The sequence below is a fragment of the Phaenicophaeus curvirostris genome, chromosome 4 (assembly GCF_032191515.1).
Source record: "Phaenicophaeus curvirostris isolate KB17595 chromosome 4, BPBGC_Pcur_1.0, whole genome shotgun sequence".
NCBI classification, from domain to species: domain Eukaryota; kingdom Metazoa; phylum Chordata; class Aves; order Cuculiformes; family Cuculidae; genus Phaenicophaeus; species Phaenicophaeus curvirostris.
Window position 1 is genome coordinate 28261628 of NC_091395.1, and position 15834 is coordinate 28277461.

A 15834-nucleotide genomic window follows, 5' to 3' on the forward strand; every position below is an offset into this window, starting at 1 on the left:
CCTTCATCCTTCCATGGAAACTCCTATATAATGCTGCCTAGAATTTCTTCACACACACTTTAGAGAATACAGCTGCATGTCATGTTGTTATTACACAAAGGAGAAGTGACAGTCCTAACTGAAAACAAAATACAGTTTGTCGTTGTGTAACTCCTAACACCATTAAAATGGCAACAAAGGCCAAGTCTCTCAGACTTTCCCAAACAGGTTCAAGAGGTCTGGGTAGACATTTTCCTCATACAAGCCCAAGATCCCTCTGTAAACATCATCACTTGAGCCCCAACTTCAGTCTGGTACATGAACATATTCCTAATAGATGGATCACAATTGAAATATTAACTCCTATTTGTTGTCTAGAGCAACTATGTGAGTTGGGAACAAGTCCCTTGTGGTCCGAGGAAGCTTGATGATAGAAGAGGTCACGTAGTATCTAAGAGACGGTCTGTAAATGCTTTCTTCAGATGGCCAGGAATTCTATGATGTTATTTTCCCTTAAGAACGCTATATCTTTAAAGACAAAAACACCCAAAGAAAATATCTGAGCAAATCACTTTTCTTGATTTCTGGCACAACCTAGTGGAATACGATAGCTTTGATTCTGCTTTATGGCTTCTAAAACCAAAACACTTTAACAAAAAAGTAAAATTTCCTTTGCATTACACATTGTTGCCTGCTCGTTGTCTGTTAACCCCAAGAAGGCATCAAGCAGACTGTAGCAACCTTAATAAATGGTTTCTAAAGCACACACAGCGCTTTATGTAGCACTGAATGGGTGGGGGGGAAGTTTTAATACCAACTTTTTGATACTTTTATATTTAAGAAACCTTGCAACCTCAAATTAAGGAAAGAAGGATTTGTCTGCCCTAAGACCAAGTTAACTGTTAAACAGATGCTTCTCCAAAGCTTTACAGCAAGGTTTTAGCACAGCTGAGAAAACTTGAATCTTGGATCTCAGTGTCTTGTTTTAAGCTATTACGTAGTACACACCACATGATGAAGTTTGGGCAGTATCAAAATACACGTTAGCTGAAGCCATATAAAGCAGACTAGGTATGAGAATGATGACAAAAGCCCATAAGCAGGGGAAATACATGCCTTTTCACATGGTGTTTATGTGTTTGTGTTAACCTAGCAGTGTTCCAATAACTTGCAAGAAAGAAGAAAGTGGAAACCAAAGCAATAAAAAGAAAGAGCAGAGAAAGACGTGTGGGTGGAGGTACTTCCATATCAAGTTATGGTGAGGGTGTTATGTAACCCTTACATAAGGAGAGCTCTACGTAGTAACAATTCAAAGCATCTTTCAGAATAAGTATTCTCTCAGTCAACACTAGTGTTTATCTCATAAGGCCAGATTATTCTATTTTAAAGTAATTGTATGTGGTAGTGTCAAGCAGATAAAGAAAAACCATGTCAATGCCCACTCTTGCTAGCATCTCCAAAATTTCATAGTGTTTTTCACACCCTATTTAATTTTAGGGCAGAGCTCCAGTTCTTGGAAATGCGAGACACTAAATACAACATTTCCTTTGCTGCACATGCACAGTTCGTTAAAAAACAAACAAACAAACAACACAGCCCCACATAAACTTAAAAGAGTCCATATCTGAGGACTCTGTCAGGGAAGGAAAATGTGTGCAAGTTCAGTACTTCAGGCCAGTTAATAACAGATACTAAGTCAGAAAAAGGTCAAGTTCTCTGGCAGCTGCCCAGTACAGGCAATTTAAGACAGCTATCCTTCTGGAACACAGACAGGGAAGTGAGAGGGATAAAGGAGAAACATTTCTGGAGCAACCCTACTGCAGAACAAAACCTAAACCCTGCTTTTGTTATGACTAAAATAATCCAGAGTTTTTCCCTACAGACAATGCAAATAAACCTTAGTTACCTTGGTAAAACAGATTCATTACCTTTTCATTAAAGTAAAAAAGACAGAGCCAGAAAATGCAAAACCCCAAAAGGTTTAAGCTTATTGGTTGTTTTCTTGGCTGAGCTTGTTGTTTTTGAACAAGTTATCCTACCGTACAATGTCATATACTTATTTTTTTAGTTATGGGACATAAGATGATGTAAGTTCGTCTTTAAAATGATTTTTCAGCATTATATTCAGGCACACATTACATCATTAGGTTGACACTAATGCAAAGACTTTTTAATATCTGTTTTCTCACACTCATTGGTACCTTTCTCTTATATCTATTATATTTTGCTTTTTTTTTCCTGACATAATAGATGCAGTTTGCCTGATCTTTGTTGAACTTAAATGACAATAAGTACTGACAGCCAACTGTAAGTATAATTTATCTTCTTTTATCTCTTTTCCCCTAACGTTTCTCAATCCATACAATGGAGCTGTGTTCATTTTTCGCATCAGGATGAGGCAGCATGAAACTTCATTTCTGTGCCTCCATCTACTGGCAACCTCTTACTCCTTACAGGAGGAATCCTTCAAAAATGCAGTTTATGGATAATGTTCTCAGACTAACAGGATTTCCTCATCACGTTTCCCCAATTTTATGTCATATTGTATTTGGGTTGTCCCTAACAGCCTGAAAATCATGCACTTCCTGCATGACCTTATGCCACAGCCTATACACAGCAATCTGAACCAGGATAACCTGGCTATTAGAATAATTTTAGACAAAAACAACCCTAATAGTCTGTGGATGTTTACTTCAAGCCATTGAACCTGGATCTTGTATACCAAGATCAACAAACAAACACCAAAAAGGTCTTCTGGAAAGGCTCATATAGTTTCACAGCTGTCTCTGTACTCCCAAATACCTCCTGGCTCCCCAGCATCGATCTCCAGCTGTGTCGATCAGGGCAACAGCAACTGAATAGTTTCTTTAGAAATTTCAACTTTGTACCAGAAATAACTGTTTGCATCTCCAAAACCAAACCTTCAAAACCAGGAGAAGTTCTCCCACACAGAAAGCAAACAAAGGGAAAACATAAAGCTAGTTTCAGAGTCAGGAAGGGGGACTTATCCATTCTTGTAACAATCTACCTTCATTTGCAGCTTTTGCCATGAACACTGCATGTTAACGACTGAAGGAGAAAAAAAAAGGAAAGTCACAGAATTAACTTTCACTGCCATTATTGGCTCTCTTAGCAAACACACACCACAGCTAAAGAATAAAGCCTTGCTGACAATAGGTCCTGGACTTCACTTGTGGTGCACAAATATCAGAACTCCTGGAGAGGCTTTCCCTTTGGATGCGCACATAAGTTTTTCTGCTAAGTATTACCGAGTTGCAAAAAGAAAGTTAGTGTTTAAGACTGTGTTGTACTGCTGTCATTCTGAGTTTGCTTTTTTTTTTACTTTTTTAAGTGGATATGCCACAACATTGGAAATTCCAGTAAGTGCAACTTAAGATTGTTTGTTTGTGTCTAGTAACTACCACTTCCCTTCCACAAAGTTAAGGCTACTTTAGCCTCCTCTATTGACTGAGGTCACCGTGGAAGCTGTGAAACAGGAGACAAAGATCTAATACTTCTTACTTAACAAAGTCTTCACATCAATTGGATCTCAGCTCTACTTACAATCGTGCCTTATCTCTAGAAGGGTTTTACTCTCGTGAAAATTCAAAAAGTACATGAAACCCCCCAAATTATTACTTCCTTAGCACAACTTCATACACATTATCCCATAAAATAAACAAATGGATTTGTGCTTTGAGGCTGAAGTCAATTATGTAAAAGCAGGTTTCCACAGAAGTGAATTAACACAGCTGCAGTCACGAAACAAGAACAAAAAGTCCTGTGCACTGAACAGAATCAGTGCTGGAACAAAGGGAGTAGACAGCAAATAAGTTTAAAATAGTTATTTGCTGCACTGCATGCCAGTTATTTGATTTCATACATTTAATGGGAGCTTTGGAAAATAGCAGCTCTTTGTTCCCAGAGAACCCTCTCAACCTAACACACTGCTTACTTGCTCAAGGAACTGTTGCAAATAATTCACCTGAACAGAGGTTTCAAGCCAGAATATCCTGTTTCTTCTCCAGCTGGCTATTTAGAGCAAAGGTGCCTCCCTCAGCGGTTCACAACACAACACAAGCAGCACCATGCATCTCAGAAGGGTGAGGAAAACTGTTTAGTACAGTGGACTTGCACAAACACCATCAGCAGAACCAGGGTGCAGATTAGTTCTGCAAAGAGGTGAAACCGGTAGCCAAAGACTACAACAGGCAGACTGCTTCAAGCATACAGACAACAGAAACAGGCTTTGAAGGAGAAGCCAGTTTCTTGCATGTCCTAAGTCCCAACCATGCAACACACTTGGACAATACCTCTTGCTCTTTTGCAACTCCAGAGCACTCATGGACTTCCTGGAGGGCCTGATGGCCTGCAGAGGAGGCTTAGTGACAGGCGTGATGAGCAGGGCATCCAAGAGTGAGCGGTAGACACTAGGTTCAGAGAGTCTAGCAAGCATTTAAAAAGACCATGTAAACAAACAAGGTGAACAAAGTTCAAGTTGGCTGAGACTACTGAAAAGCCCCAGATCCTTATGAAAAGCCTGTTTGTTCTATAGCTGCATAAAGACACTGAACCTAGGATAACTGATGTAGAATTGTAGAATCATAGAATGGTTTGGGTTGGAAGGGGCCTTAAAGATCATCCACTTTCAACCTCCCTGCCAATGACAGGGACACCTCCCACTAGATCAGGCTGCCCAAGGCTCCATCCAGCCTGGCCTTGAACACCTCCAGGGATGGGGCAGCCACAGCTTCCCTTAGTAACCTATGCCAGTGCCTCACCACCCTCATCATGAAGAACTTCTTCCTAATGTCTAATCTAAACCTTCCCCCTTACAATTTAAAGCCATTCCCTCTTGTCCTATGCCCTTGTAAAAAGTCCATCCCCAGCTTTCTTGCAGCGCCCCCCCTTCAGGTTCTGGAAGGCCACCATAAGGTCTTCCCAGAGCCTTTTCTTCTTTGAAGAACCCTAACTCCCTGGGCTTGCCCTCATAGCAGAGGCACTCCAGTCATCTGATCATCTTTGTGACCCTCCTCTGGACCCATTCCAACAGTTCCATGTCCTTCTTATGTCAGGGATTCCAGAACCGGACACGGTACTCCAGGTAGGGTCTCATGAAAGTGGAGTAGAGTGGTAGAATCACTTCCCGTGACCTGTTGGCCACGCTTCTTGTGATGCAGCCCAGGATACGGTTGGCCACCTGGGTTGTGAGCGCTCATTGTTAGCTCATGTCAAGCTTTTCATCTACCAATATCCCCAAGTCCTTCTCCACAGAGCTGCTCTCAATCACATCATCCCCCATTCTGTATTGAAATTGTGAATTGCTCTGACCCAGGTGTAGGACCTTGCACTTGGCCTTGTAAAACCTCATAGGGTTCTCACAGGCCCGCTTCTCCAGGTCTCTCTGGATGACATCCCGTCCTTCTGGTGTGAAAACTGCATCACTCAGCTTGGTGTCATCTGCAGACTTGCTGAGGGTGCACTCAATCTAACTGTCTGTATCATCAATGAAAATATTAAACAGCACTGGTCCCACTAGCTTGCCATGCTACTTTATCTAGTAGATGTTAGAAATTATGTCTAAATAAACAGTAGCTGAAGTGAAGGTCACACCCCACAGGGGAGTGTGAGAAGAAATGGGGTTTACCTTATTTTACTTTTACCATTAGTGAAGTAAAATAGAAAGTATTTTTGAAACAGTGTTTATTTCATCTTTTTCTCATCCTTTTTTAATGTCTGGGTTTGTGTATGTTTTATAATGTTTTAGTACAGTAGGACATTTATATAATTTAGAAATAAATATACATATATTGCCTGCTCAGAAAATTTTTACTGGTATGAATGCACGATTGAAAAAGTTGAGGTTGTCAGACTAAGTAAGCCTTTATGAATATCAATGCAGTAGATGGAACTCAAGAGAGTTATTGTCTTCAGGCATTCACAGGTTACTCAAAGATGCAGATTAGACTTTGTCACCCATGTAACATAATTGTTATTTAAAATTAGTTTACTGACAGAGCTATAAAACAGTTACCATGAGGATCAGAGAGGTAGAAATACCAAGGTTCAGAGCAGCAGTCTGGAGCTAAGCTAAAAATAGGGCATGGGAGCCTGGGACATATTGTATTGACTTGTTCACTGTGTTAATTGTGAAAGAGCTAATTTTGCAGTCCTGTCAGGGATCGATTTTTCTTGTGCAAACTTGAACTTTCTTAAACCAAGCTATAAAATTTTGCTTTTAAAGTTGATGTCTACCTGGCCCGGACAGCAATGGCAGCAGACACGGCAGCAGCAGCCATTCTCTTAATTTTTGAACTCTGCTTGAAAGGAGAAAGAACAGCAAGAGGTGCAGGTCCGATCATGGGCAGATTTCCCAAAGGATTTTCCACTTTTCTAGTACAGAATCGTTGAGCCAAGAGAGGAGAAAACAGAGAAAGCAGGAAAGATTTACAGAGAAAGAGTACAATGCTGGACTGCATTAACCACTGAAAAGTTCTGTGATTTTAGGTTCCCAGTTCACAGAGCTTTAGAATATTCAGTCATATAACTTCAGTAGCTCTATTTTTAGCCCCCTTTGCCAAATTTGGTGTGCTCTTCATCCCCATTTTACTTCCCCTAGTTTTTATCTGGGCCGGGAGGAATGTGAATAAGCAAAAAAAAGTAAAAAAAATATACTGACTCCAAAATAATTTCTACAACAGTGAATCCATAACACTCAAGGTCTATTTTAAAATGACAAAGTTATCCAAAGAAGTGTTGTGCATTTTTAAAAATAACTTCAGAAGTGAATATAACACTCCAAACACTTACACAACCATACTTTACACCACTTCTTGGATTTAAATGCAAAAAATGCTGCCTGAAAACCTTGTTTACGCATAGCAGTCTGCTTTAGATATACCTTAAAATATTTACCTTGTACAACTTAAAGATGATTTAAACTGACAGCTTGAGATTTTACTGAAAGAATTTGTTTCACAAGTACGCAGAGATGCTTCAAGCCTGCCCAAAAGCAGCAAGAGAAGAAAAGTTATTAATCAAACACTTATTACACCTCTGGCAATGCTAACTAAAGCTCAGGAGTTGTTCATTTAAGGATTTTCAAAAGCCCTTCTTACCCACTAAAATAAGAACAGGTATGGTTTAATTCCCTAGAGTGTTAATTACTGAGAGAAGCACTCTTTCCCCATTGCCATAGACTGTATTCTAGATGTCCTGTAACTACCAAGTCAATGCTTTTATTTTCCAAAACCTTCATGCTATGGGACAATTCAAAAATACACATTTTATAGTGAGTATGACTAACATTTGAAAGTTAGGTGAATAAAATATTCATAATACTTTGATATTCCACTATAAGCACATTATGCTGTGCTTTCTCCCAAAAAGCTTCTCTTACACTTGGACACTGTATATTTACTCCATATCACCAATTTTTGACAACAAAGTCACCTTCCAATCTAATCTCCTGCCCATGACTAGTCTCTCCACCTCATCTAAGAGTCACTTTAACTTATTTAGTAATTTTCTTGACTTTTGTCTAAAAGCTACTTGAATTTCTAATTGCTAAGCACATTTCCAGAGGAGCATGAGGGTCAGGAGACCTGTAAGTTGCTCCACCTTAACAGCATTCATCATCAAAAAAATAATCACGTGAAACTATATGTAAAATTATGGTTTCTGATCGTGACTTTTTAATGCAGCTGGCTCAGATGTACCTGGCAGGAATGGGAGGCAGCATGAGGGCCATTTCCACAGGTGGGGCTGCAGAAGGTGGCTGCACGGCTACAGCGGCAGGCAGAGAAGACTCAAAGGTCTGTGTGGCCACAGCACGCTTCACAGGGAGAGCAGGTGCTTTATCAGGTGTCAGAAAGCTTGCTGCATCTGGAGCAGGCAACTCCTCAGTTATTTTCCTAGTTGGTGTTAATTTCACAATTATAATGAGAGAACATATGGAGAGGAGATCTTTCATTTGATTAAAATACCACAGTAACAGACAACTCTTTATAGCTGGTGTTCTTGTGTCTTTATTAAGAAGAACAAGTGGATAACATGTGAGGGTTGTTCGGTTTTGGGTTTTTTTTTTCTTCCTTAGGAACCAAATATTCATCCTCTAGGAATCAAGCCCATACTGAAATTGCTTCTTCAGGGCATTTTTTGAGCCTGAGCTTGAGAGCTTAGAACCAGGCTTATTTAACCACAAAACCAAAGTATTTGGGCAGCTTAAAGCAGTTACTCAAAACCCAAACTTGAACAACAGTAAAACCAATATACTGGCACCACTACCTAGGATAAATTGAGGACACTTTAGACACTGTGGCTACTTGGCTGCTGGTATTTAAAACCTGACAATTGAAAAAGGATGAGGTGCACTCTTGGAAAAGAATTCCAAAGGGTTCTCAAACAAAAGCTGTCTGAAGTAAAAGAAAACAGAAGGACAAATAGCATTCACAGGAAAGCAACACTTTTTTTCCCCTATATATTACTTCCTCTTGCTTGTTACCAAACCAAGACGACCACGAAAGATCTGAGGGTTTTAGTTCAGTCAGAGTCCTTTTATCCTCAACCTGATGCTCACTTGCCAGTTAAATGAACAACTCTGGTCTCTGCAAAATCCCTTTTGCATGTTGACTACAATTCAGGGAAGTTGTTTAGGTAAATTGATGTAGAACCTGCCAAAAAAGGGATCTTGCAGAGTTGGAGAGAATACTGCAGTAGTTACAACAATTCCAAAACAGTGGTATGCAGAGATTCTATCTTTTCCTGGAGTTGTCCTTAAGTTCTTCAAAACTTCATATAGCATCCTTGTGAAGCTTTGTAAATCACAAAAAGGGCCTTCAGGAAGGTGAGGATAATGAGAATAAATCACATTGGGTATATGCTCCAACACAAGAGAAAGTGAAGAGCAAGCTGACTCCAAATCTTATTGATACATACGTACTCATTGTATTTCCATTATTCATTTGCTTTGGCAGTAGCTATAAAACGAGTAAGAAATTACTCTCCAAGATTACAATTTCTGTAGAGGATATTCTTGGCTGTTCATTAATCAGAAAGTACAAAAAAAAGTAGGATTAATACCTACTATTCAATACTAACTCTTTATATTTATGAATATCAGGAATAATTCCATTAAAAGAAAAGATAAAAGTAGGTCTGTATGACTGTGAAATGCATGTCCATAAAAGAGCAATTTAAAGACTTGCTGGCACTGGATCTGCTTTATAACAGTTACATATTTCTCAGGAAGTGCCAGATTCTGTGGTTTACACAATCTGACGTTGCCAGGATGACTATTTAAGATGACTTTTTACAACTTTCTGAGAAGGCTGTAATAGCTCTTAAATATTTTACTGTTAAACTTATAAGAGGATACTGCACATATGAAATTGAGTAATAATACACTATAAATTACAGTAGTTGGCTGTATTGCCATATGACTAGCTTAGGCTTTCAAGAAAGACCTGAAACTGCAATAAAAAAAGCATTTTGCTTTATATTATGAAGTCTGCCTTATTATAAGTACTGAATCTAACTTTAATTCAGTAATCTAATCCAGATCCTTCACACATTTCACCACAAACTCTTTCCTTCTCCTTCTTGGCGGTTCAGTAGTGGGTGGTACAAATTACAGAGCTTCAGCCAAGAAAAGACAAAGCCCATTAGGAAAATTAAGACTTATGCCAGTAGATGCCAACAAAAGCAGGGCTTTAATGGGAAAAGCAAGTCTACTAATCTTTGGATGGTCCAATTTTGTTTTTCTAAAAGTCTGATGTGCCACACACCAATTGCTCCATAGGGATTTCTGATGCCTGACATTTTTACTAAAAAAAAAAAAAAAGGGGGGGGGTTTTGGAGGTCAGCATTGGATGTATTACCTGCCTGAAAGAGTGTTATAAAAGCAGCAACATTGGCTCAGTAACAGAACATAAACACCAAATATAGTTGCTACACTGACAACTTCTCATTTCAGGAGAGAATCAAGACTACACAGCTTTGTCAAATAATTTATGTTTGTTTTCCCACACCCAATGCTAATCCTATCTTCTACAGCTCTGCAGAAGCTGCTCAGTTTTCAATCCTTCTTGAGTAGAAAATACTCATAATCTGCTTTATTGACACTTTCACAAACTACCATAAATGTAGCTGTCCTTTCCAGTTTTCTGTGGCTCATTTTAAAGCTGCTCTCTTACTAGGTTAATTTTGCCAAATAATAAAATTAGAGCATAGTTCTTGAGTGAGAGTAGATTTAAATTTCTTCTCCCTGGATACAAATCCAGGACTAGGAGTTAGAAAGAACTCCTGGTTACTCAGAATACAGTAGTTGTGGCAGTATCAGCAAGGCATCTGCAGTTCAGTAGGTGTAATCATAATAGAATTTCAGTGGCAGACATGAAAATCAATTATTGAATTAGTACTTCTCCCCCTGTCTTTTTCATCACAGTTTTTTTTTGCTTAAAAAAAAATGACCATGAGTGTTGCCATACACATTTTGTGTGTTTTTTTAATCTTTGGTGACTCATAACTACTCACTCCATCTGCTTCCTGGGATTTAAGAGAGTTTTTATGGTGCTGAAAACACCATAAGCAAATCTTCTTTTCTGTTCTGACTCAAAACCAAAGGCTACCATAGAAGCGTCAGCCTGCTGTCCAAGCAAACCTCTGTCATGACCACCATCCCCTCCTGATTAATCTCATGTTAGCTCGTACAGGTACCATCTTCTTCCAGACATCAAAAAAGCCTTCAAAAGACATTGCAACCAAACAGACATACCATACTTTGCTGTGAGGTTTTTCCTCATCTCTCTGTGCTGGCTGAGACTATTGCTTTAAAGGGGAAACTGTCAATCCCAAATCTCAGCATTTCTAGTTGCAGAAAGCACATACAGGTAGAGGCAACAGTATATTCGTACATGCTTTTCCCAAGGACAACCCCAGCAGGACGAGGAACTGTTCATTCAATTCTCATTTTTAAAAGAAGCAGCTTTGTTTCGTGTTATAACTTTGTACTTGTGTGCATGTAATCAACTCTAGCTACCTGGAGTTAAAAAACATTCCTGCACTATAAAACACAAACCACCAGAAAATGTTACTGACCTTCAATAACAGCATCACAACCATCTAAATTACTGTCACAGTCTCATACCCCAAAAATTACCCATAGACGACCTCCCAAACATCACCAGTCTATCAAGGTGCCAGTGAATCTATCCAAGGCCAGTAACAGGAAAATTGCCAGGTAACCACTAGTCTTCTTTGATTGCATCATAGCACAGCACGGTGTTATGAACTAAATAATCCACATTTTAAATAAATCATTTTCATATTTGTAAAGGCACATCTCCATGTATTGAAGAAATCTGAATTCACATTTGTGTTGTTGAGACCACTGAAAAGTTACACCCATCCAGGCAATAAGGTGTACAACCACTGACAACATACCAACACACACTAAATACTGTATCTTAGTTTAACCGATATCCACAAAACTGTTCATGAAACTGCTCAGCTTTATTTCATTAGTCTTCTCCTTCCCCCTCGCACCATTTCAAGGAAAATGGCAGTCACGGCAGATTAAAAAAGTCTGTTCTAAGTGAATGACAGACAACCCTCTCTCCCCAAAGACAGACAAATCTAGGCTAGAATAACATACAGATAGTTTAACTGAATCAAAATACCCTCTGAATGATTTACCTCCCAGGAGTTGCTGCTGCTGCAATGTGTTCGGAAAGTCTAGGAGAGGGGGAGGACTTTGCTATTGGCAGAAGAGTGGCTGCAGGTTCTGGTCTAACACTGTTTTCACTCCATTCACAATAATAAAGCCAAATGGAGACACACAGAGAAAGAGAATTTTAATTGACACTGAAACAGTACGTTGAATAGGAGACTCTGTGCATGAACGTGTTAGTAAATTGGAAAAACAAACAAACAAACAAAAACTACCCCCAAAACATGGAGTTTAGAGCAAAATATAAACAGAGGGATAAAATAAGGCACAACACACTTAGGAAGTGTCGGAAAGTCAGGAAGTGTCCTGCTGGTTATAAACTCAGAAAGGCAAGTAGTGTTTTATAAAAACAGAACACGTGTATTTAGCAGTACATTATGTGATGGAAAACTTTTAAAGAAATACTGGAAAATAAACAGACACAGTGCTATTAGAATTCACTCCCAAAGTTTTGTAGACTTTTTACTGCAATATTTTTAGGATTTTTAGTTTTGTGAAGGTTAGACTAATTCTTAATTTTCTTTATATCTTTTCTTTTTCCCCAGTTATGAAAGCCCTCTATTTGAATAAAAGCACCCATCAGACATCTCACTATAATACACAAAAATAAAAGTAAACTATGAGCTAGACAGCAACCACAACCGTGATTTTGAGCAGACTAAATTAGTCACAGGAATAGGCATTGATGCCTTTTGGGGGTTTCGTTTTGGCTGGTTGGTTTTGTTATTAGCATGCAAAATGAAGTATCTTAAATTAGGGAGCCTTAAGTGCTGAAAATTATTGAATAGACTTAGGAATAACCAGGGAACAGACCTCATAGGCGGTAAAGGTGTGGATGCAAAGTCTGATACAGGTGCCATCTCCAAAGCCTGGGTAGCTACGGAGTTTTTATTCAGATTAATACAGGCATCCTGTGCTCCTGCTCCATTAGGAAGATCTGCAGGTTTCCTTTACAGATATTTATGATGAGGAGAGATAAAAATAAATACATGATTTATGACAGGTTGTTTCAGGACTGACCAAGAGTGGAACAAATATTCTCCAGTGGCTATGGGTTACCTAAACTACAAATCGGAAAAATCCAGTTACATCTTCACTCAGGACAGTGAACTGATTCTACAATTTAAGGTGAAAAGCAAAGCTGATACTGGTTGCTCAAAAGGAGAAAGTTAAATGTAAACATCTAAAACATACTTGGAAATAGGGTGCTGCAGAATTAGAACTAATTGGTTACTAAAACACATAAATAAACTTTAGATAAAGCTTAAAAAGGCAAAGTCTAGTTTTTAAGTTATAGGTTTAGCAGTTGCAGTTCACAGATTTCAATAAGGGCTTTCTATGTCCTGCTCTTCCAGCTCTTTACCAACACAAAAATTCCTAGTGGGTTACAGTTTAGGGATAAAAAAATAATAAAAAAAAAACAAAGACCATTTGTCTTGGACAATAAAAAGCTGAATATTATTTAATTGGGATATTTTTCTGTACAGTACTGATGGAAGAAAGCTTCCTATTGCATTGTTTGTCTTATTCATCATTCTAGCTTACATTTAAGCTTATTAATTTATATAAAAAAAACACTCAATATGTTTTCAAAGTTCAGATGTATGCTGAGAATCAGACCTGAGCTAGGGCATGTTATCCACATACAAACGGAAAAGCAGTCCATTGTTTTGGAAGCAGTAGCAAGGTTCAAAATTTGACATCACCAAGTGTTGTGCAACAGGGATACTAGGCGAAGAGATGACATCTTTGAAGCAGTAAATGAAGTTAATTTCACACATTCACGAAACATTTTTTAAACTAGTGATTTTTTCCTATGAATTTATACGAAACCAATAATTTTGGTAGCCTTTCTTGAACTATCCTCAATAGAACGTTTCTCATATTCTTAACAGACAGACTCTATGACTTTACAGAGAGGCTAAGTGAAAATCTGTCATAGTATTTGTTCCATTTATGTCCTCTGAAACTCCCATCTTCCTTTCCATTCATAAAAAGTATTATAAACCCAGCAAAACTATTTTAATACACTACTTCACATTCCTACTTTAATATGCAGTATTCTATCGAATTATTATATTGTGGGGTATGTGCACTCCGTGACACACTTGGGTTTAGTAACATAGTACTTACTACTGAGTTATGTGATGGGGGATAGGGGGTGTGTAGAATCAAACTGAATGGAATTTTTTATTAAAGGAATCGTCAGTGAAAAATAATAAAGTGAATATTTTCCCCTGTTGTCCCTAAGGAGTTAACCCCAAAGGTGTGTAAGATGTGATATGCCTTGGTCCATCATTACCAGCGCAAATCAAATTGTACTTTATGCTGTGTGGTGTTAGGCATCCACATCAGTGACTGTTAGTGTTAGATAACTTGGCTATTACCTGAAGTCTCCATTTTCTGATTGGCTTTTCCTAAAGATAAAACGACAAATACTGTAAGCTACTGCTGTACTGTATAGCTGTACACACTGTCTGAAAAGGAACCAAAAGCTCCAGATGCCTCCAAAGATCTTCATTCATTTCAGTTTTCCAAGTTGTGCAATAAAAAAGTCATACACACACACAAGTTTGTAGAAGTGTTTACACTGAACATTGATCCATTCACAGGATCGGTTCCATGAGAAAAACGTGTAGGTTTGCTGCATATACAAGTCAATCACAATGATTCTCATTAAACAATTATGAAAGATTGGGCTATTATATATGCTTTACAATTCAACTGAGGTTTGAAACTTCTGCAACTCAATAAATGCTAAAAGATCTGAGAGCTAGTTTTACTTCGTAGAATTCTTACTCCTGCAGCTCCTCCAAAGATCAATCATTTTATTGATTTCTGCAAGACTCGTGTTGGTTCTGACTACACAAACACATACACATTTAGGAACTTTACTGCTGTGATAGTTTTATAAAAATTCAGATTGTTCCTACTATGCAGTAGGGATTTAATTGTTTCTCTTACTATAACCTGTGAAAGTACAATGAAATTACAGCTCCATATGAGAAGACTAGTCAAGAAGTTGGGAAAACTCAAAAGAAAAACAGACAGAGCTAAGATAAAAGCAACTTTTATTAAAATACTCTTCAAGCTTCAGGAAGCATAAATTAATGAATGTGTAGCTACTATAATACATTATTTTACAGGAGAACCATAGGGCCATGAAGCTTTTATAAACAAAAGAAAGCTTATGAACTTCACGCTGAAATAAATAAATACTACCATCTTTTCTTGTTCTTGTTAGAATATGTGTTGAAGCTCTTACAGGTACACAGCAACATTCTGCTCATTTTCTTTTCCTAAGTTTTCCCAATATGAACATATTACTAGTTTAAGCAGCAGCATCTTTATACTGAGCTTGCACTTTGATTTGTAACATCAGAAATATTTTTTAATTGCTTAAAAGTACTCTATCTTCTTGCCCTACTTTGTAAAACATTTACAACCACTCTAAAGTTGACCTGCTGGAAAATCTAGTGAAATCCAAGATAATTATCCTAGTAAGTACAGGAGTTTGAAATAAGTGCATACAGTCCCTCTTCATCTTCTTCCCTAAGCCCCAAAATCAAAGTAATACAATTTCTTAGTCTCTTGTTCATAATTTTCTGCTTTCTAAAAACCTATAGTAACTCAAACTCAGCAATGCAAATGACTCCTTTAAGGCAAAAAAAGAACTGCAACAGCCATCTCCTCCCCCATCTTGGAAGATTCAGTCACCCAAGTTGTTCTGTTTTAAATATGTATGTTTTGTCAACTAGTGATTAGCACAAAAACATTTTCATCTCATTTTTTACACATCAGTAGGAAAGTGTTAGAAAAGTATAGAAAAGGCTAGAATTTCTCTCGCAGTAAGGCTAGTGAAAGACTTTTTCGTTTTCCTTTTTTTTTTTCGCAAAGCAGATGGAAATGAAGAAAGGAAGTGTTTGTATTTTGCTTTTGCAACTTGGGTAAAATCACTGGACATTAAGAACACGTGCTGAGACTTCATGGTGCCAGTCACGTAATTTTGTATATTTGGGGCTAAAGACGTGGATAGGAACCTTTTCCCTGTGGAAAGAAGTGACAGAAGAAAAATTAAGAAAGAAAGACAGAGAGACAGAGAGACAGAGAGACAGAGAGACAGAGAG

At 38.1% G+C, this 15834-nt stretch overlaps 1 protein-coding gene across 12 annotated transcripts in view; it reads right to left on the bottom strand.

Moving 5' to 3' along the window:
• PDLIM5 (PDZ and LIM domain 5) overlaps window positions 1–15834 on the bottom strand; it is a 128775-nt gene that overhangs the window by 31776 nt on the left and 81165 nt on the right. For 3 of the 12 annotated variants that reach the window (XM_069855612.1, XM_069855611.1, XM_069855609.1), the window contains exon 9: window positions 14762–15754. The exons of 6 other annotated variants lie outside the window; for them this stretch is intronic. In XM_069855612.1, coding sequence (XP_069711713.1) covers window positions 15661–15754 — 94 coding nt within the window. In that variant the 3' untranslated portion in view covers window positions 14762–15660. Of the gene's footprint in view, window positions 1–4292; window positions 4425–6234; window positions 6373–6894; window positions 6982–7697; window positions 7961–11495; window positions 11507–14761; window positions 15755–15834 lie in introns of those variants that run through there. 3 more of the 12 variants (XM_069855606.1, XM_069855608.1, XM_069855610.1) reach the window with 3 other exon arrangements.